Source organism: Phalangium opilio, unplaced genomic scaffold, assembly GCF_054372755.1.
Source record: "Phalangium opilio isolate 3A_F unplaced genomic scaffold, DU_Popi_V2 ptg000105l_1, whole genome shotgun sequence".
In the NCBI taxonomy this organism is placed as follows: domain Eukaryota; kingdom Metazoa; phylum Arthropoda; class Arachnida; order Opiliones; family Phalangiidae; genus Phalangium; species Phalangium opilio.
The window spans coordinates 7,590,754-7,611,516 of NW_028324207.1; the positions used below are offsets into that span (position 1 = coordinate 7,590,754).

Below are 20,763 nucleotides of genomic sequence, written 5' to 3' on the forward strand. Positions count from 1 at the left end.
CCTCTACTAATTAAAACCTATAGAGAAACATTAAGTACCTGGCCTTATTCCATTAGACCGGGATCTTTCCAAAACTGTCAATATTTTGGTTCGAGGGGTATTTTCTTTGTTTCATTATGAATTTAGGTCTTATAATTAGTATAGAACAATCGATTGAAATCGTTTATTATTTTTACCCTCCCTTTAACAGTTTAATAACATTCTTTGGTTGAAATTTGATTAATTTATCGATAAATATTAAACGAGCTGGAATAATGCTGCTTAGTGAAAATCGTTCTTTCCTATTTTTGGGGTCCATCTCTCCATAGAAAATTTTAGTACAAGCCTTATTCTTTGACCATTGCTGTTCAGTTTGACTCAAAGAACCCTCCCTTAAATTTTAAGGTGGACTTATCAGAAATAACCTGTACATGTACATATACAATAGTTGAAATATTTTAAACGATACTTGCAGGCACATAGACAGTAACCACAAACTAATTTCATGGCGGATCGTCTTTCATGGATGCATTGATGGATACAGTCGAAGGATCATATATTTAGAATGTTTAACTAATAACAGGGCTCATAGTGTCCTTCAGTTGTTCATGGAAGGGGTACGTGAACATGGATTGCCGCTACGTGTGAGAGGTGATAAGGGAACTGAAAATGTTCAAGTTGCAAGATACATGATAGAAAATAGAGGCCTTAATAGAGGAAGTTTCATTGCTGGATTATCTGTGCATAACCAAAAAATAGAGAGACTTTGGGGATAAGTTAATAGAGTAGTTTCTGCCTACTATAAAAGCATTTTCATGTTTATGGAAGAGAATGGTATGTTGGACGTGCACAACGAATGTCATTTATTTAGTTTGCACTACACATTTTTACCAAGAATCAGAGCGTCTAGTAGGACTCTTGTTAATTCGTGGAATCACCATTCATTAAGCACGGAAAACGCTTATTCTCCAAATCAACTTTGGGCTATATCTAGAATGAACTCATTCGATGATCAAGTTCAAAACGAAGATTATGCTACTCATCCAGCATTATATGGAACCGAAGATGTTCTTACTACTCCTATCGAAACCAATAACAATGTTGTTGTTGAGGATTGTAGAATAATTTTGACTCCGGAACAATCTCAACACCTTCAACAGTTAATAAGTCCTATTGCCGAAGATGGAAACCACGGAATCAACACTTATTAATCAAAAATGTCTTGATTAGAATCAAGTCCTAAAAAGTATAGATAAGACTGAGGTTATCACTTGTCTGAAAGATCAGATATTAATTTTTCTTTTTTATTGAAACTTAAAGGCATGCTTAAGAAAAAACAACGTTCCATTACCGTTTTCCGTTGAAATAACTTATTTTACAGGTAATCAATTTCAAAAATTTACTTATCTCGGGTTTTCGGGCACAATTCCATTCCCCCAAAACATTTTATCATTACATTAATTACTTTTGGGAGAGTACGTGTATGACATTGAGTTTTAAAAGGTTCCCTCATTTGTGCCCGGCATGCTTCGCAGTGGATACGTTTTAAAACAATGGCGGAAAATTAAGTAGGGACAGTTAGATTTTTACTCGTGGTTATGCAAAATGATGTAATGTCTAGTGTACTTCAGTCAACAGTCATACTGTTCATTCTCATAGCTCAGGACATGATTAATGCTGCTCACTATTTCTCTCTCTAGTTTCAAACAATGGTTAGAGACCATTCAGTGCCGCAGGTCGCACATGAATATATTTCAACTACAGTTTACATCAATTCTCCGTGGTCGTACTATTAGAGGGTTAAGCACTAATTTGTTCAGAACATGTCTCGAAAGTGTGCTTGTTTTTAAAGCAGTGTTGCCAATGTGTGGGTAATTTCCCACATCGTGGGAGATTTAGGTTTGGTTTTAGGCTCTGTGGGGAAAAAGTAATATTTTTCCGAAATCAATCAAATGTCGGAATTTTCCTGTTCAAGGGTTAATAGTGCAAAATTTTCAAAAATGCACTAATTTTAACTGCACAGTTAAAATTAGTGCATTTTCGAAAATTTTATCCGGTTTAATAATTTCAAGCGACGTTTTGAAATAAATTCGGTGATTTTAAGTTTGGCACTGAAAAAAAAAGAAAGCATATTTTGAGAATTTTAAAGCTTTATAGCATTTGTACATATTGTCAAAGCCATGCGGAGTGATATTCCATATTAAACTTAGTATGATAAAATAGTCCAGATAAATATGACTGTAAAAAAGGGGGTGTGCGAAATGCGGCAAATTTTTAAAATGGAAGTGGGAACATCCACTTTCTAACATTAGCAACACTGATTTGAAGGTTTTGGTCGTGGCTAAACAGACCGCTCATTCAGTTTTTTATTGTTTTAAAGCTTTTTTGACACGTTATCTCTCAAAAGTAATTAATGTAATGATAAAATGTTTTGGGGGAATGGAATTGTGCCCGAAAACCCGAGATAAGTAAATTTTTGAAATTGATTACCTGTAAAATAAGTTATTTCAACGGAAAACGGTAATGGAACGTTGTTTTTTCTTAAGCATGCCTTTAAGTTTCAATTAAAAAGAAAAATTAATATCTGATCCTTCAGACAAGTGATAACCTCAGTCTTATCTATACTTTTTAGGACTTGATTCTAATCAAGACATTTTTGATTAATATCTGCTCCTTCAGTCTTCATTTTAATTAAGATTGTTAAGAAACTGTTTTACATTTTCAAAATCTACACTAAGCAGAAACATATAAAAAGGGGACCGTAACTTTAGCTCAATCAGTCATTTATTTATAATGATACTCCAAAAAATAAAAACGTAACTCATTGAAAGTTTGTATTCTTATTGTAATTAACATAATGCAATTTTTTACAACCCTTTATTGAAACGCGAGGCGCTCCCCTAAAAATTCCACAAATAGGACCAAATTGACAGTTTTACACAATTTTTTAAAACGCTGATTTATGTCTGTTTAACCTTTAGCTCAAACTTTTCATAAGCCCAATATGAAATTCGGATATCCTTAAAACTTCTCAAAGACGATCCGAAATTATCAATTTCGAACTTTTATGTAGCATTAACTAACGTCTGTTTGATATTAAGCTTATAAACCTTAAACACAATATAGTCAGGGCAATGCCGACTCAGTTTATAAGGGCTACCCTAAAAGTCCACAAAGGTGATCCAAGATTGTTAATAAATACGCCTAAAAAGTGCCCTCTTCAAAATATGTAGCCGGGGAAAAGAGAGCGTGATCGAGTGGGCTATGCTAGTGGGTATTTTGGTAGTAAGTAACGGGGGTTGGGACTCCAGGCATAGCCCGCTTCATCACGCACTCGACAACGCAAAGCAACTCGCGCCAGCGTGGGAAATAAGGCGGTAACACAGGGCAAATGACGAGTTTAAAAATTGCCTGGTACAGTTCAAAAAATTAAATCGGAGGGGGGTCAGTGGTCCACGAGACTACTAAAAAATTCAAGGGTAACCAGAGTCCACACATTAAAACTCTAATATTTTAATTATCCACTTCCTTAGCTTAGCAGACGACGTGCTCTGGCCAATGGTCACGGACCAGTTTATTTATTCCAAGTCAGGAGGGTCTCTGGCCTAATGTCCAGTTTAAAAAAAATCCTTATTTCCCACCCTGACTCGCGCTATAGCGCAAGCAGCTTGCGACGTGTTGCGCGTGATCGAGTAGGCTATGGTCCGGTCAAAAGAAATCTTCAGTTCAGCGTTGCAAATAAGGCGGTGGCACAGGGAAAATGACCAGTTTAAAAATTAAATCGGAGGGTGAGCAGTGGTCCACAGGACCACTAAGGAAATTCTAGGGTAACCAGGGTCCAGACATTATCTCAACTATTTTAATTACCCACTTCTTTAGTTTAGCAGACGCCGCGCCCTGGTCAATGGTCATGGACCAGTTCATTTATTCCTGGGCAGGGGTTCGCTGGCCCAATGTCTAGTTTTAAAAAATCCCTATTTCCCACCCTGATTCAGTTGGGAGTCCTGGAGCTCCTAAAGTCCACAGATGCATATGACAAGGATTCATTTCTCATAAGCGAGAATGGCCAACTCTGTTATGTAAGAGACAGCCTGGCAGCCTGGTATTTTTTTACTTCTAAGTCAGCTGGGTTTTCACCTTTAAAAGTTAATACAGCCCTTTGAATTTAAATAATTAGAAATGAGAAATGTTATTAAATGAATAAATCTATACGGTTGCAGTTGTGTCGAAATGAGAGCAATTAAATATGTGTCTTTGATATCTAGCTCTGATAATTTCAGAAAATTAATAAAAAGTAGTGTTATGTATTTAACCAGAATTTATTTTATTGAAATTTATTAATAATTATTTAATTAAAAAAATTGTAATATTATTTTATGTTTTAAATTTTACAAATAAAATTCAAAACAGTAAACATAGGGCAAAGGTTATATTGTATTATAAATAGCCCGTGGGATTGATTTTAGCTATATCGCAATTAGAGCTCGACATTTTCTATCCATTATCCACAAATTAGCCTTAATTTGAATGAAAATAGGTGGATATCTTTTATTAATTGGGAAATAATGCACACACTTTACATTTAAATTTTAGAAGTTAATTTATTATTTACTTTGTGTATATAATATTCAGCATTAATTTCACTAAGGAAATAAACTAATTACCTACGAGGAATTAACTAGTATATATGTTTAAAATTATAATTTAATCGTTTCAAAACTAATATGGTTTTGAACCGGTTTTTGTGATTTAGTTATTAAAATTTGTGATTGTCGATTGGTCAATATTGAAAATCAACCAATGGTGGAACTAATTTTTTTTAAACTCAATGAAACTGAAATATCAATGAATCATCTACTGAAAGAGGTATCAACCTATTATTTTTTTTTCAAAAGAAGGTAAATAAGGATTAGATGGCTTGCTGCTTCAAACAAGATTTTTAACCATGAATAGAATATTTTGTTAATTTTAGTCAAATTTAGATATTCGGTAATCGAGTTGATATGAATAAAGCCGTTTTTGCTCATGTCTATTTTAAACTTTAATCACAGATTTCGCTTACCATTTCACAAGCATAATAAACACTACTGAAGGACGCAAATCTATCTGTGATCGGTAATGGTGACCAATATGGTAATTTGCCCAATTAATCAGTTTGAACTTCATTTGCACATTTCTATTCGTTAATTTGAAATGTTGCGAGAAATTTGAATGGAATATAAGTAGATATCTCTTTCAGAAGATAATTTTTGATGTTGATATTTAAGATTCATTGAGTTAAAAAGATTGGTATTGGTATTTCAAGTAAGCTTAGATATCAACATCGGTGAATTTACGATATGGGCTTATGATGTTAGTCTGTTTATAAGATTAAGTCGTTACTTTAAGTGTCACTAGACAGTATCTACCTCCAAAATCGAGAGTTAGTAACTTTATAACCATCTCCTAGTCAGAGGATATCCGAGGGTCAATTTCTTATATCATTGACTGACGAAGGCTCACTATAGCTTAGTCAACTTTTGGCAAGGCCTAATACCGTTTTTGCATGACTGTCGCCGTCAAATTCCTTTTAAAGCATAGATCATTAGATCATATAGTATCCACCCTTGATTTTCATTACGCAACACACGTTGGATTCGTAAACCTTGACGTGCACCACGATTAGAAGCATTAAAATGCAAAAACAACACACTGACCACATACATTTTTGGTAAATAACAGAGTCACTACAGCTGTTTTCGGCCCTTTTCGGGGCTGAACGAGCGACCGAGAGGGCTTTAAAGAAAAAGCCTCCGGCGGCCGGTCTCTTAAAGGGGGAAGTTTCGAGGGAACGAAATTCAAATGCAAGGCGCGTCCCTTCAACAAAAACATTGAATTCGTTAATACGGACGTTTTAGGCAATTATAATATTGAAATTTTATACAATTAAGTAATATTTAAGAAAACTAAGCACTACTTTCAAAGTCTAAACTTTAAAAATACGACGATACGAGAAGGCGAAGTAACAACAAGAGGTAAACATTTTTATAAATGGCAAAAATTAACGGTGAGCCAAGGCTTAGCGCAATTTCACCGCCTTAAAAAAAGTGCCAAGTTTAGAAATAGATTGTGGGACAATAAAAAGGTGGAAAATTATGAAATTAGGCTTATATTAAAGCTTGAAACCTACTTTATATTATATTTAAAATCCATCCATGAGCAAATCCTCAAAAAATATGAAAATGGCAACGAAAAAGGACCCACTCTCAAATTTTTTTCCCCTTAAAAAAAAATGGCGGCCACAAACGGGGTAATTTGTCACGGCGGCAATATTAATAGTACAGTCATTTTAGCCCAAAAATAGAGGGAACCCTGAACAAATTGAAACAAAGCTGAAAATTTCAGATTTTATAGATTTTTGGGCGCTCTTTAACGTGGTGTGGTCTCCCACACTCTCCCATTGGAGGAATTTCCGCCATATTGGAAAATGGCGGACAAAATCGAGAAAAAGTTTAATAACTCCGGATCTACTTAACCGATTAACACGTAATTAGACTTCAATTGTAGATCACCTTCAAACACATAATTCACCTCTTAAGATATTTTGTCCTAGAACTAACCGGAAGTTCACAATCTGACTCTGAAGATTAGCCTCATATAAAAATGGGAATTTAAAGCATTTTATGGTTTCTATATTCAGAATCATGAGTTAATAATATGTTAGCTCCCTATAAGTTACTCAGGCTTCATAGGCGTAATGTATCCAGCGATTTCTTCTCATTTCGTCCGCGCGGGAAAAAATCCGAATGTTGCGCTCTCTCTTGTCGAAAAAAAAATCCCGCTCGTACTGCTCCTCGACCTCTAGTCGTCCGGCTGCTTTTTCCACCAATGCAGTGTTTCACTCGTGAATGTTTATGTTTTAACAATTTAACATTAAATCGTGGCGTTTGTGTCAGTACTGAGACAAAAAACAAATGCAAAACTCAATGAAATTTGCCGATATTGATAAAGAATGCTAAAGATAAGAGTTGTTATTGTGACTTGAAACCAGAAAATTATACAACTGAGCTATATCCAATCCACTGATCTCTTAACTGTTTTCTTAACCGAGGCTACTGAGCGAAATATTCGGCTGCTTAAATAGCTCCGATATCATTGGCTAGCTTCCACTACACGCGCTTCCGGGGAAAAACCGGAAAGAAGAGTAAATAAGATTTTCGTTCACGCGGCGGCCGCAGAGCGTCGCATATAATTGGGAAGCCGGCGGCGCGGGAGAAAACGCTGGAGTATAAAAATGAATTGCCTGAGTAACTTATAGGGAGCTAACATATTATTAACTCATGTCAGAATACATTTCCAAAATCGAGAAAAAGTTTAATAACTCTGGTTCTACTAACCCGATTAACCAGTTATTAGGCTTCAATTGTAGATTACTTTCAAACACATAATTCATCCTAAGATATGTTGTCCTACAACTAACCGGAAGTTCACAATCCAGCCGGAAAGGTAAGGCAAATCTAATATTTGAGTATTTCGAAACGGTTTCAAGCGAAATAAAGGCAAAGAGGGTTTTAAACCTAAAATATATTATTCCCACTATATTTTTACATCTTTAAGTGACGATGACGTCACGGAAAGGTATTATACTGGACGTGTGTGTGGGGGGTGTCTGTCTGTCTGTGTGTCGGTCACCGCGTCCGCAGTTGGCAATTCGGAGAAAACGTTTTGCTTCTACTCCCAACTCCAAAAATTGTTAAAGAGGCATACGCTAGAATTCAAACGTCAACAATAGCTATGTTTAAAATTATTTTAGGAATTTAGTTTCTTAAAACGACTTCAGTAGAATTACGTTAAACTACTGACGACTAAAGTAATTAATATCAATTATATTTTCTTAATTATTTTCTTAATATTATCAGAAGGGGATAATAGAAGAAGGATGACACTCTGTGTCCTCTTAATGCTTTAGTTATGTAACGTCATTCTTCCCAGGCTCACCCTTTTAGTTTGCTTTCCCACTGATCAAACTACAAATGGGCATCGCACCGTAAGGTGAATTCTATAATTGTTTTGCACTAAATCCCCAGCAATCACCCCACAAACCTCGTCTTGACGTGGGACAAAAATGCACAAGTGCGTCTTGCCAAATAATTAAACGCTAATAGAGTAATGATGAGGGAACTATTTATCGCGTATGTGATTCGTTTTAGTAACCTTGCTCTAAATGTTCCGATGTTGGGAAGAGTGATGTTACACTTACCCAGCTTTGTGGTACACTTCTCTCGAAGAGAAATATTATATACTTCTGATATTATTAATTGCGTCTCGTATCGGAGAGGTTTATTTTGGTTTACCAACTTGTATATTAGTATATTTATCAATATTGGTTAAGCTTAAGTTTAATCATAGTCCTCTACTTGAGGTTGAGCCTCAAAATCTCTATGTTCATTTGAACAAGATACTCCCTTGCATTGTCTACAAATTGAAGAACAGACTGGACCAGTTTTACCGCATTCACATTTCAAATCACAGACTTCCTTGCATTTACGAGGGATCATATGCAAAAGCTCAGCTGGAGCAGGTTGTAGAGTGGTAACGATTGGTTTGAGTTCAGATCCTACCTGTCCCCAACCCCATTCTCTAGCATTTAGGCTGCTTCCAAGCCACGTTTGAACTTGGTGATAAACTCTATTTGAATGTTGCTTTGACCGCACTTGTTGGTGGAAGAGAAGCTAATTCAAAAGCTCAATTCCATAATCTTCATTTAAAGTATACACTTGGTTATGTCAACTTTGTTTCACACGCTTTAACTCAACTTTAGCCGTATTGACAAGTGTGGGCGAACAATGGTATATATTAAAACATTAAGTTTTATGATGGTAAAAAGGCTGTTTTACCCTCTCCCGTACTATACATTATAGCTCTTATCAGATAAAAAAACAAAATTTGTCAGTAATAGGAACTATATGTTTAATTTTTGAAACTTATTCTGAAAATAGAAACCGTTAATGCTATAAATCCCCATTTTTTATATGAGGCTAATCTTCAGGGTCAGATTGGGAACTTCCGGCTAGTTGTTGGACAAAATATCTTACGAGGTGAATTATGTGTTTGAATGCGATCTACAATTGAAGCCTAATTACGTGTTCATCGGTTAAGTAGAACCGGAGTTATTAAACGTTCTCTCGATTTTGTCCGCCATTTTCCAATATGGCGGAAATTCCTCCAATGGGAGAGTGTGGGAGACCACACCACGTTACAGAGCGCCCAAAAATCTATAAGATCTGAAATTTTCAGCTTTGTTTCAATTTGTTCAGGGTTAAAACCTATTTTTCCTGTACTATAAAGCAGTCTCATCTCACTATCCATAGGCTATTTCAACCAAAAGGCATTAAGAAAAAACAATCGGATTATTATGACGCAACTATACGTAAAAAAAGGCCAATATTGGTCGCGCTGATATTTACCAATAAAACAGCGTAGCCATGCTAAAATATCGCAGATTGGGGTAGTTTTTAAAATTTAAAATTAAACATACTTAAAATTAATTTTTCTCAAAAACCTTAAAAATGGTCGTAGAAAAAGGTTTAAATTTTGATATAAAACCGTTCCCAAACGTAACAAACGAATATTTCATGTCAAAAAGGTGGCCACAAAATGGCTAAATTTGAAAAAAAACTCCATGTTATTTCTATGGGAAAATTTAACTTTTTCACCAAAAACACTGACAAATTTATGCAAATGAAAACCACCATTAGCAACTTTATTTTTTATACAATAAACTAATGGGTGTATCTTCTTGAAATTTTAACCACATATTGAGGGCCCGAATTGTAGTTCTGTGGAATATTTTCAAAGCAGTTAATAGCCCAGGACTTTTAGGTTTTGACCTAGAACATTTGAACATAAAGATGAAAATTGGTACATGTGTTATTTTCGAGCCAACAAAAAATATACTAAAAGTCCCCTGCTGTAGAGCGCGAGCTTTCACCGCCATCTTGGAAAATGGCCGCCGGGAGTGCCAGCTACAATGTATTCCACATTCTTCTTCAAAAATTATGAAAATTGGTACACATTATCACTGGAGCCACATGAGCATCATAGAAAAATTTTACAGCTCTGTGTTCGATAGTTTGGTCGCCATATTGGAAAATGGCCGCCATCAATGCTAGGTACAGTATATTTCACCATGTTGTTGGAAAATTATGAAAATTGACAGATATTATAATCAGAGCTGTGTAAACCTCATAGTAAAATATTGAAATCATTCATGAGATAGTTTGGCCGCCATGTTGGAAAATGGCCGCCGGGAATGTCATTTAGATACAGTATATTATTCATAAATTATGAAAATTGGTAATAATTATGTTGAAGACCGTCTAAACACAATTATTGAATATTGAAGACGTGCTACAGATAGTTTGGGCACCATCTTGGAAAATGACTGCTTGAAATACTAAATATATCTTTTCGAAATTCCTATATTGAGTAGATGATTTTCATTAACGTAATATACACCAAAAAATAGCCATCTCCAAGAAAATATTATCGACGCCATCTTTGAAAATGGCCACTCGAAAATTATTACCCTAAATTCTGATAGAAAGAAAAGTTATTCAAAGCTGTAATTCTGAACATGTTGATTAGGGTATATATTTTAATATGGGGGTTTATACATTCTCGTGTTGTCAAAGATTAGATTTAAGACAAATCTCTAACAGTTCGTTCATATTCATTTCGTCAGCCTGAAGATTTTTTTCACAATAATTGCATGTCAGAGGCCTTGATTAGGCGGAGCACCTAGCTGGGGGCTCGTCATATTCCAAATTGAACGCGCGGAAACGCCATCAAGGCACACGGGATCGGTCAGCGGCCCCAACAAACACCCCTTGAGCAGGTGACAAAAGCTGGACACCGTCAGCGGCGACCCCAGCAAGATGGTGGTCGGTGACAGGGAAGAATTAAGGCAGTAGGAGCCTCGAAGAGACGGAGGATTTCCCTCCAAGAAAATCAGTGCCACACGACCGAAACAATGCATCCGCGACCCTCAGAGGGTGGCCAATAGCGGGGTGAGCCAATTAAGGCAACACCTGGGCGGGGGCAAAGCGGCCGGGCAAAACCTTCAGGGAACGGGACAAGGAACGGTCTGAACCAACCGGCACACCGAACTCGGGCCCCCTCCGCCACAAGAAGCCCTTTTGCTCTGCCACAGTTCTTTACACAAGAGGTTCCGCAGTTACAGATAATGAGTATTAAACGTTGGTCTTGAGTGGCGTGAATGGGACTTAGGATTCGGGATCGCGAACCCATCCCCATTCTTCGCGGTTTAAATGGTTTCCTAGCTATTTTAGTAGCGGAATAGCTTGGTTCTTTTGCTAGACTATCACACCCGAAAATGGAACGTTTTCATTCTTAAATCTGAAACCATAACGGCACCAAGTAGAGAATCTCAAATGGAGGCATTTGAGAAAAAAAGGTTCAGAGAACACTTCTTTCATTTACATGCTGTAACTGGATGTGGTTATGATAAGGTGGGGTTTAAAGTAATGACAGAAAATCAACATCTTACAAATACGTTGAGAGTTTTTAATGAAAAGATTAAGTCAACAATAGCTAGGAAACGATTTAATCCCGAACAGTGGGGATGGGTTCGCTATCGCTATTTCGGTCAAAGACCCATTCACACCACTCTGATTCCTGCATCAGATATAGCTTCAGTGACTATTTTTAAAGATGGGGTCGATAACTTAGACTTGGAAATAGTTATTTTTATGGTGTTTAATGCGTTCATGAAAATAATCTACTCAGTAAAGACTAAAGAAATATCAAAAAAATTTATATATCGGTGATATATTAGGCATTTCACGCAGTCATTTTCCAAGATGGCGCCCAAACTATCAGCACGTCTTCAGTATTCAAGTATGATGTGTAGACGGTCTTCAACAATAAATTTACCAATTATCATAATTTTTGAAAAGTATACTGTATCTAAATGACATTCCCGGCGGCCATTTTCCAACATGGCGGCCAAACTATCTCATGAATGGTTTCAATATTTTATAATGAGGTTTACACAGCTCTGATTATAATATCTGTCAATTTTCATAATTTTCCAACAACATGGTGAAATATACTGTACCTAGCATTGATGGCGGCCATTTTCCAATATGGCGACCAAACTATCGAACACAGAGCTGTAAAATTTTTCAATGATGCTCATGTGGTCCCAGTCATAATGTGTACCAATTTTCATAATTTTTGAAGAAGAATGTGGAATACATTGTAGCTGGCACTCCCGGCGGCCATTTTCCAAGATGGCGGTGAAAGCTCGCGCTCTACAGCAGGGGACTTTTAGTATATTTTTTGTTGGGTCAAAAACAACACATGTACCAATTTTCATCTTTATGTTCAAATGTTCTAGGTCAAGCCCTTTTTTAGCCTATCTGTCCTGGCCTATAATACGATACAAAAAAAGTTATAACCAACCAAAAAACCATCCTTATATATTAAAGTCGGTATGAAGTCTTATCTAAGAGAGCTATCGCTCTCTTAGAATTTACGGGTCTTGAATCAATTAAATAATTGGTACCTTCATTAAAAACTATGAATTGGAAAATTTATTATCATTAACATATTTTCAAATGTTACATAAATGCCATCTGTTTTTACTGCCTTTGATTATAAAGAGCGTATAATGAATATAACAGATTGGAACCACGTGTCTAACTACAATATTAAAGAAGATATAAGCGATTAAGATTACTGACTGGATCCTAAAAGTCGGCTTAATTATGACGATGGCGAAACGGGGCTCTCGAATCCAATTGGACGAATCCGTCAGGTGGTGTAGTCCAATACAACTATTTCAACCTTTTCGTAGGGAATACTAACCCGTAGGGTTCATTTAGAGAACTGAATTGCTTTTATCTTCATCAATATTGTAGATAGACACGCGGTTCCAATTTGTAATATTCATTATTTTATGTGCTCTTTCGAATAAAGTCAAAAGAATTCTAACATGGAACGTTTCCTTTAAACTATTTTTAAGGTTTAAATTAATGGGCAGTGATTAAATGTTTTACAAGGAAAACATTTGTGATTAAAATACAAACAGTTACATATGAAAGCCAACAATTACAAATAAATCAACTTGAGTTACATTATTCTGAAGACAATTAAGAAAAATAGTGAAGCCGCGTTTGCAATTTCCACTTTGAAATTTCTTATGAAGTATTTAATTTCAACTATCCAGGTTTCAAATTATAAGTTTTAAACTTTTAATATATTTGAAGATATAGCCGAAATGCGATGAATATAACTGTCAGTGCAATTGTCAAAATTACATTTAACAACTTAGGCCATGCTCACACTTCGCTTGACACTTTAAAACCATTGTCAACGGTTTTTAAAGACATGTTGTTTAAAAATATTATTATGGCATTTTCCCATGAAAAATTTTCTTAAAGGCCGGCATTTCTACTTGAGGGTTCTACTTGAGCTGAAAATGTGCCGTGACCTAGTAACAAGGGAGATCCAAGCGACGTAAAATAAAAACGGTTCTACTTGCGCTGGAGACCGAGCAAAGCTTGGAATATATATTTTTGCACGGTATTCAGCTCAAGTAGAAATGTTTTTAATTTACGTCGCTCGGTTCTCCATTGTTACTCGGTGGCCTTACCTCCTGGTGTAGATGATATAATCCTCCACGTGTGAAAACTATCTATATCCGTTCAAAGAATTTCCATACTTAAAGGGGTTTTGTTTGGTAGGGGGATTTTTAAATTTAATCATTCCGTTAAACACAAACCATATTCATTAAACTTAATTCAGAGCCAGTTTCAGATAAAAAATAAGATAACGTTACGATTCCAATCTCTTTCTTGGTTCTTCTCAGACCTGGATCTTCTCAAATGATTTCTTAAAATAAATAATTCACAATTCAAAGGATTCCTTTTCGGGGATTAATTTACTTTTCTTCTTAGGTTTCCGTTCATCGCGCACTTTCATCATATCTTTTCTGATTTCACGGAAGGGGATTCAATTCCTTCAGCGATTAATTAACTTTTTTTTAACCCGAACGAATTCCACGGTCCATCTCCGGATGTCGCCAAATTCTACTTTACAAGTCTGAAGAGTGGTCACTCCTGACAGCGGTTTTTCTAACTTAATCTGCAAGGGGTTAGAGCTTTCTCGAGAACTTAGAGATTTTGGTCCACGTCAACTAAAGGGGTGGGGCGGGTCAACTGGGGATCAGAGCGACATTACGACGCCTTCTAAGCTTTCTTATCGGTATTTTGTGATCGGATTTTTTCTTTCTCCAAACGAATTGAATTTTAGAGAGGAAATGTCATTTAGCACGTGGATGTGATTTTCTTAGGCTTACCATGCTAGAGGGGTTATTTTATGTTTCTGTTTTGCTCCTTTTTTCAGGGTCAAATTTATTAACTTATACAGTCCAAAGGGGGACATAGGGCATATGAAAATGTTCTGGATCTTTCTATGTACTTTGCTAGTGACCTTGGGGATTATTTTTAACTAAAATTTTAAAGGAAAAGTTTATTAACCTAAGGAGAATTTAAAATTTTTATGCCATAATATTTTCGGGTGGTTTGAAACTTTGATGTGGTTACATATTCTAAAAATAGCTGACAACTATTTTAGCCCGGTGGAATTCAATACTTCATGTTTAAAGTCTGCAGACAGAATCTCCTCCTGGTTGTCCCGTAAAACAAAAGTTCAGTACGTAATTCCGTAAAAGTAATTAAAGCGTAAAGGCAAGTCCACACTGTTTTTTTCGCTTCGCGAGTTCGCTCGCTTAGCGCGCGCATTACGCTTCCGTCCACACCTAGAAATTTTGTATTTTTGTTCGCACGCTTCGCTCGCTTCTTACGCCGAGCGATGCGAAAATCTTTGAAATGCCAAAGATTTTCGCGTCGTTCGCAACCTCGCAGCCAATCAGTTGAGATGTTGAATTACGTCATTAATTTTTTGAGAGAAGTAGAAATCATATTAGATCAAAATGGTACAGAAATCATAGAATGCAGTTATAAATAAATAATTTTGTAATTTTCTAGCTCCTTTTATAAAGCCATAGAAAAATCCGTATAAACAAAAGAACAATATGAGAAATTTATTGTTCATCGTTAATTTATTCTTTGGTGGCTAGTACTAGGCCCGGTTGCCTGAACGCGTCACCATAGAAGGATCTTCTCATTGGTTTAAATGTATAGGCGTGGCGTCTGCGCTCTCTAGAAACCTTATGTGTAGACAGGACGCGTACAAGACAAGCGAACAGTGTGAGCGAAGCGCGCGAGCAAAGCTTGCAAACCAACTGTAGTGTGGATATACCTTTAAGGCCTCATTCACACCAACCGACTTTTGTCGTTGCGACCGCCGGGTCTAAGGTCGGACGAACCTATCGTTTCCCAAATTTCTTTGGAATGCTCAGACGTAACCGCGCTGTGTCGCGTCGGAAGACGTCTGAACATTCCATTGAATTTTGGGAAACGATACTTCCGTCCGACTTTTGACCCGGCGGTCGCAACGACAAAGGTCAGTTGGTGTGAATGAGGCCTAATAGTATAATACTACTTGCATACGACAAGTGAAACGTATCGGGATTTTCTGATTTGAAACCCTCTCGTGGCAGTAATAGTTAGCCTGGCAAAAGAATGGAATCACGGGGAAATGTTTAAACTATTCTGTGTTGTTCTTGTAGAGCCAACTATAAATACTTTCGAGTCTTCTTTCGGTTCGGCTACTGCGTTCCGCTGGCCATTAGGGACGTACTCAAACACGAAGGAACGAGAAAATGGTAGGAAATGGTTGACATTGGTGGCCGATTTTAAATGTGGCAATAAAATATTTCCGGTGATTTTTACTGATACTCACATGTCTTAAGGGGTTATTAATTTATAGAAAATTATATTAGTTTGACTTACTCGGATAAACCTGAACCTACCCCTTTAAATAGTATTTACTTCTAATGTGATAAGGGTGAACAAATTTGTTACAGGGGGAAAAAAAGACATGTGATTGTTATATGAAGACGTTTTTATTCTAAAGATAACTACATTTATGAAAGTCAAATACACTTGTTGAGTTACAAATAATATTTTTACCTTGACAATATTTTTGGGCATTGGTCATTTTTGAATGGATGTATTTCTATTGGGATTTACTAATTGGGAATACTAATTTTTCAAATAAGAATAAAGATGATTAAAATTATTTTTTAAACGAAAACGGGTCCTTGCTCGGGCCAAATGAAAACTAAACAAGTGAGAAAACCAAAACTATCTTTCCGTTGTTTACTTTTAACAACTTAGAATTTTCCAAATCCATAGGTATTCAGTAAGGCGAAATCCATATTTGTTTTAAATTCGTCGTATGATTTATGGATAGTAGGGAGACTTAACTGCAAGGAGCAGGTACTTGCTTCTGGGTATTTACCATCAGTATGAATAAAATTTATGGATGGTGTAACGTCAAATCCCAAGGGTGGTTCGCCATCCATTCCAGTGGTAAAAATTAAAACATCTTTGAGCTGTAGAGCGTAAGGATTTTCTTCCATGTCATAGATGTATTCTCGAAAGAAAGTCATTGTATCAACTTCCTTTTCAAATTGATTGCTGCCTCTTTCGGAATAATTAATGACTCCACACAATCTCAGAAACGTTGCGGCAGTTAACGATTCTTCAGTGGAGCAAAATATACTTTCGAAGGATTTGGGATTCCTCTTAATCATGTCGTACAAATTCAAGGTTTCAAGTCCAACAATGAATCTTGAACGTGCTTCAGAGCACCTAATTAGAACACACCCACGCAAGAGGTCATTTAATATTTCTAGTCTTAGAATTGCTTTGCTGCTTCCAGAAAAATATCTTAATTCTGACAGTTCTTCCCCGGCTTTCTGCAGGCTTTCTAGGGTTTGGCAATTCTGAAATCGATATAGTTTATCGCGAAGATCAAAATCTTGGACATCTTGAATGCTTAATGGGATTTTAGATGGGTCTTCAAACAACGACTTGTATGTCGTTTGTGAAAAACATCTTGGCCCTGGGCCTCCATGAATAAGGGAAAGCGAAACCGCCATTCCTGCATAGAAGTATAAATCCTCTTTCATAGCTGACAGACTCATGTTGAGGTACTTGCAGTTTTCAGTTCCACAGAAAAGATGACTTGAAAGAAGGTCCTTTAAAAGAAGGCGCAGAAATTCCCGTTTCGGTCCTCCAGCGTCAATTGCTCCTTCGGCGGTATGCAAAACGTCAGAAAAACACACGGAAATTTTGTTTTCTGGTCTAAACCCTTTCTTTTTAAATCCCCTTAATGCGCCATCTAAAATTCTTCTACGATTTATGTTGAAGAGAGATATTTTCTCGCAATTAATTTGTTGGGCGAGATCTTTTAAAATTTCTGAAGCGGAAATTTCAACTTCATCTTCTACATTCGAATTCTCTACATTTGAACCACCGCATGAGAAAGTCGGGTTTAAGAGCTCCTCTCCTTCAGGGCCAACGGCATCTTCAGATGAGTTAAGATCGTCGCTTATAAAACCAAGAAATTCAGTATACATATCTGATGTGTAAAAAGATTGTTCATTGTTAACTCCGGAAGAAGTTGATGGCAAATCTTGAGGCAGGCTAGTAGTGGAACATGATGGCAACAGAGAAACGTCGAGGCGTGGTTCAGTATTCGATTGATTTGTTCCGCTTTGCACATGTGGTTCAGTTTCAAGATCTTGGTCCATTTCATCGTGAGATTTAGCGACAATATTATTTTCGGACGAAGTACATGTGTTAATATCTGGTAATTCCTCGTCAGATACAATATCTTCGTCGCTTTTAGACAGAATAGTTCTTGATGGGCGGACGTACAAAACCCTCTGCTTCCAAATAGTAGAAATTGTAGCGCCAGATACAACCATGCCTTTTCCAAGCTTCGGTTTCACTAGGCGGCTTCTGCATGGAACTAATAATTCAAGGCTGCAAAAATAACAAGAAAGCATTAAACTCGTGCAATTGTGCCATTATGCTTAAAACAGAGGAAATATTTCGCGTCTAAAGATGACCCTATTTCCAAGACTCGGCCGCCGGTCTGTACACCAACCCAGCTACACATTACAGACACAGTTACTACAATAGCAGGATATGTATAAGCAACTTAAGCAATTATCTATATACTCTAGCTGTTAGGGCAAGGAAAAGTGTTGAACATAACTTCATAATATGTCAAGCCTTTTCGGTTTCGGTACTAGTCTATGACTAATGAGTCTGCCATAAAGCTTCAAGAGGTTATGGAGAAAGCCTTATTTTGCCACTTCCCCGTTTTATGAACTCCTGGTTACGTTTTAGCTAGTACCATGAGTTAATAATATGCTAGGTCCTTCAGGCAATTCATTTTTATACTCCCGCGTTTTCTCCCGGGCCGCCGGCTTCCCAACTATATGCGACACTCTGCGGCCGCCACTTGAACCAAGGAGGATCTGCTTGAACGAAAATTTTATTTACCGTTCTTTCCGGTTTTTCCCCGGAAGTGCGTGCAGTGGGAGCTAAAGAATGGTATTAGAGTTATTTAAGCAGCCGAATATTTCATTCAATAGTCGGAAGCCTCGGATCTCTGTTAATTAAACAGTCCAGACCTAACTCGATGGATTGGATTTTTTAATTCGCAATGGGATCGTTCTCTAATTTTTGAGACAAATGTATTTTAAACAGAACGGCATTATTCAAGGAAATTAGATCAAAACAGACAGAAAAGAGGGAGTTTTTTCGACAAGAGAGAGCGCAACATTCGGATTTTTTCCCGCCTCCCCCTTCCCCGCACGAAGTTGGAAGAAATCGATGGATGCACTACGCCTATGGAGTCTGAGTAACTTATAGGGAGCTAGCATATTATTAACTCATGTTAGCACGTATAAAAAAGTTACCAACTCGGTATCATCGTTGATTTTCTCATGAAATTCGTCTCGAATCTCTTGTAATATCTGATCCTGTGTCCAGGACTTTTTAAACGTCATCGCATCCACAATAAGTCCGGCTTTATGCAACTCAAGTTTCCTAGATCCTTTTGGCACGGTCTCACAGCTAGGACCATCTAAGAGAACCACCTCTTTTTGAAAGGAAGCCTCATCCTTTTGGTTTCTCTTCCTCTAAATATTATTTTTCAATTATTCAACTTCTAATATTTAAAACAGTACCATAATTACCTAGCAATAGTTTTCCTTGTAGTCTCGTAAAATTGAAGGTTGCTGCCTTGGTCCTGGTAAATTATCGAGTTCGCGATTCGTATTAGGCCTAAATACATGTCTTAATTCAGTCCCAATCGCTCCTTCACTTGAATTTCTATCAACGGCATTCCCACGATTTGGTACGGGTAAAGCCGTTACATTAGAATTCAGCGTCTCTAATAGTCTTTCACTTCCGATAGCAATTATACTTTGTAAAGTTTCTCTTAAAACTGACTGATCTAATGTATCTCGTCTATTGGAGTCCATCAGGTTAATTCCTGTACTTCTAGAAATAACTGAAAAACTTCTACAGTTAAGTTTGCTTAGCTAAGTCAAAGATCCAAGACGCAATGCCCTTTCTTTAGTATATTGCTGCTAAGCGGTACTGCTCGGTCGCCCTGGTGGAAACTTCCAAAATCGTGGGAAAAAATCTGTTCAACTGCAACCGAAGTTTTAAAGTACGGGTAAACTACATAGCGTGGGAAAGTATTTTTCTCTCTAGGTTCTAAAAGGCTGGTTTGCACGGGCCAAATTTCCGAATAATAAAGGCTGGTTTTCACTGACCAAAGGTTTCACAAAACCATAAAAAAAATTCCCGAAAATGTTTCGGAAAGTAACTTAACAAAACGTTAAACTGTTTTCACTGAAACTTGTAGTTTACACTTTTTTTATAAAACCTGTAATGCACACATTTTAACATAGATTAGTTAAAATCGTAATGCGTAGATGTTAACATAGGTTAGTTAAAATTGTAATTAGACCACCTTTGGGCATTGTTCGACGGCAGACCGGCCGGCGCCGCTTACCAGTGTACCTCTCTTTCTTTGCTTAAGTTTTAACACGTTAAAGTATGACAATACACTGAAAGGTAAAGCTTTCCCCATCCGATTCCATTTCTACCGTGTTTTTCACTTTTCGGTTTATTTGTTTTTACTTTGCGCGACCATCGGAGAGGCTAATCCCTTGACGCAACATACAATTTTATGGTACAACTCATGGTATGGTCAATATAAATATTTTGTACTATGTAAATTTATGTAAATAAGTAAATGACAAATTAATGATTACAATTTATTATTAGTATTTGAATGATTAATGATAATAAGTTAATTTCGTGAACTTGGAGTGGTAGTTGGTTTTGTTTTGTGCTTGACTATCGAAGGTGTTAGTATTTAAAGGGAGGCCGACGTGGTAAGTCGTCCTTATCCAAGTTTAGGTAAGATGATATAGCCAAGAGAAACAACACAAACCACAAATTTGTCCATTATTGATGTCCATTCCTAAATTATAGATGTCCGTCCCTAAATTATTGATGTCCGTCCCTAAATTATTGATGTCCGTCCCTAAATTATTGATGTCCGTTTCTAAATTATTGATGTCCGTTCGTAAATTATTGATGTCCGTTTCTAAATTATTGATGTCCGTTCCTAAATTATTGATATCCGTTCCTAAATTATTGATATCCGTTCCTAAATAATTGATATCCGTTCTTAAATTATAGATATCCGTTCCTAAATTATTGATGTCCGTTCCTAAATTATTGATGTCCGTTCCTAAATTATTGATGTCCGTTCCTA

General features: G+C 36.7%; 2 protein-coding genes and 1 long non-coding RNA gene across 5 annotated transcripts in view; all 3 read right to left on the reverse strand.

Annotated features, from left to right (window-relative positions):
• LOC149629062 (uncharacterized) overlaps window positions 1–20,763 on the reverse strand; it is a 198,082-nt gene that overhangs the window by 138,594 nt on the left and 38,725 nt on the right. The gene's annotated exons all lie outside the window — the stretch shown is intronic.
• On the reverse strand, window positions 12,619–14,785 carry LOC149629066 (uncharacterized). 2 transcript variants are annotated; one of them, XR_016374474.1, is made up of 4 exons: window positions 13,929–14,785; window positions 13,766–13,860; window positions 13,637–13,678; window positions 12,619–13,474 (listed from the first exon to the last, which is right to left on the reverse strand). It is a non-coding gene; the product is annotated as an uncharacterized LOC149629066 (long non-coding RNA). The 2 variants fall into 2 exon arrangements; XR_016374473.1 differs by having other exon boundaries at window positions 12,619–13,678.
• On the reverse strand, window positions 16,283–19,453 carry LOC149629067 (G2/M phase-specific E3 ubiquitin-protein ligase-like). Its single transcript, XM_089852032.1, has 3 exons — window positions 19,262–19,453; window positions 18,891–19,108; window positions 16,283–17,942 (listed from the first exon to the last, which is right to left on the reverse strand). The coding sequence occupies exons 1-3, from the start codon at window positions 19,451–19,453 to the stop codon at window positions 16,283–16,285; spliced, it is 2,070 nt and encodes a 689-aa protein (XP_089708158.1).

Excerpts from the sequence above, each read along its gene's own strand:
- LOC149629067 (XM_089852032.1), bottom strand. The coding sequence starts at position 19,453 with ATGGACTCCAATAGACGAGATACATTAGATCAGTCAGTTTTAAGAGAA. Across the intron at positions 19,109-19,261 it reads TTGGGACTGAATTAAGACAT|AGGAAGAGAAACCAAAAGGA; the intron begins GTATTTAGGCCT and ends AATAATATTTAG. Across the intron at positions 17,943-18,890 it reads AAAATCAACGATGATACCGA|CCTTGAATTATTAGTTCCAT; the intron begins GTTGGTAACTTT and ends TTATTTTTGCAG.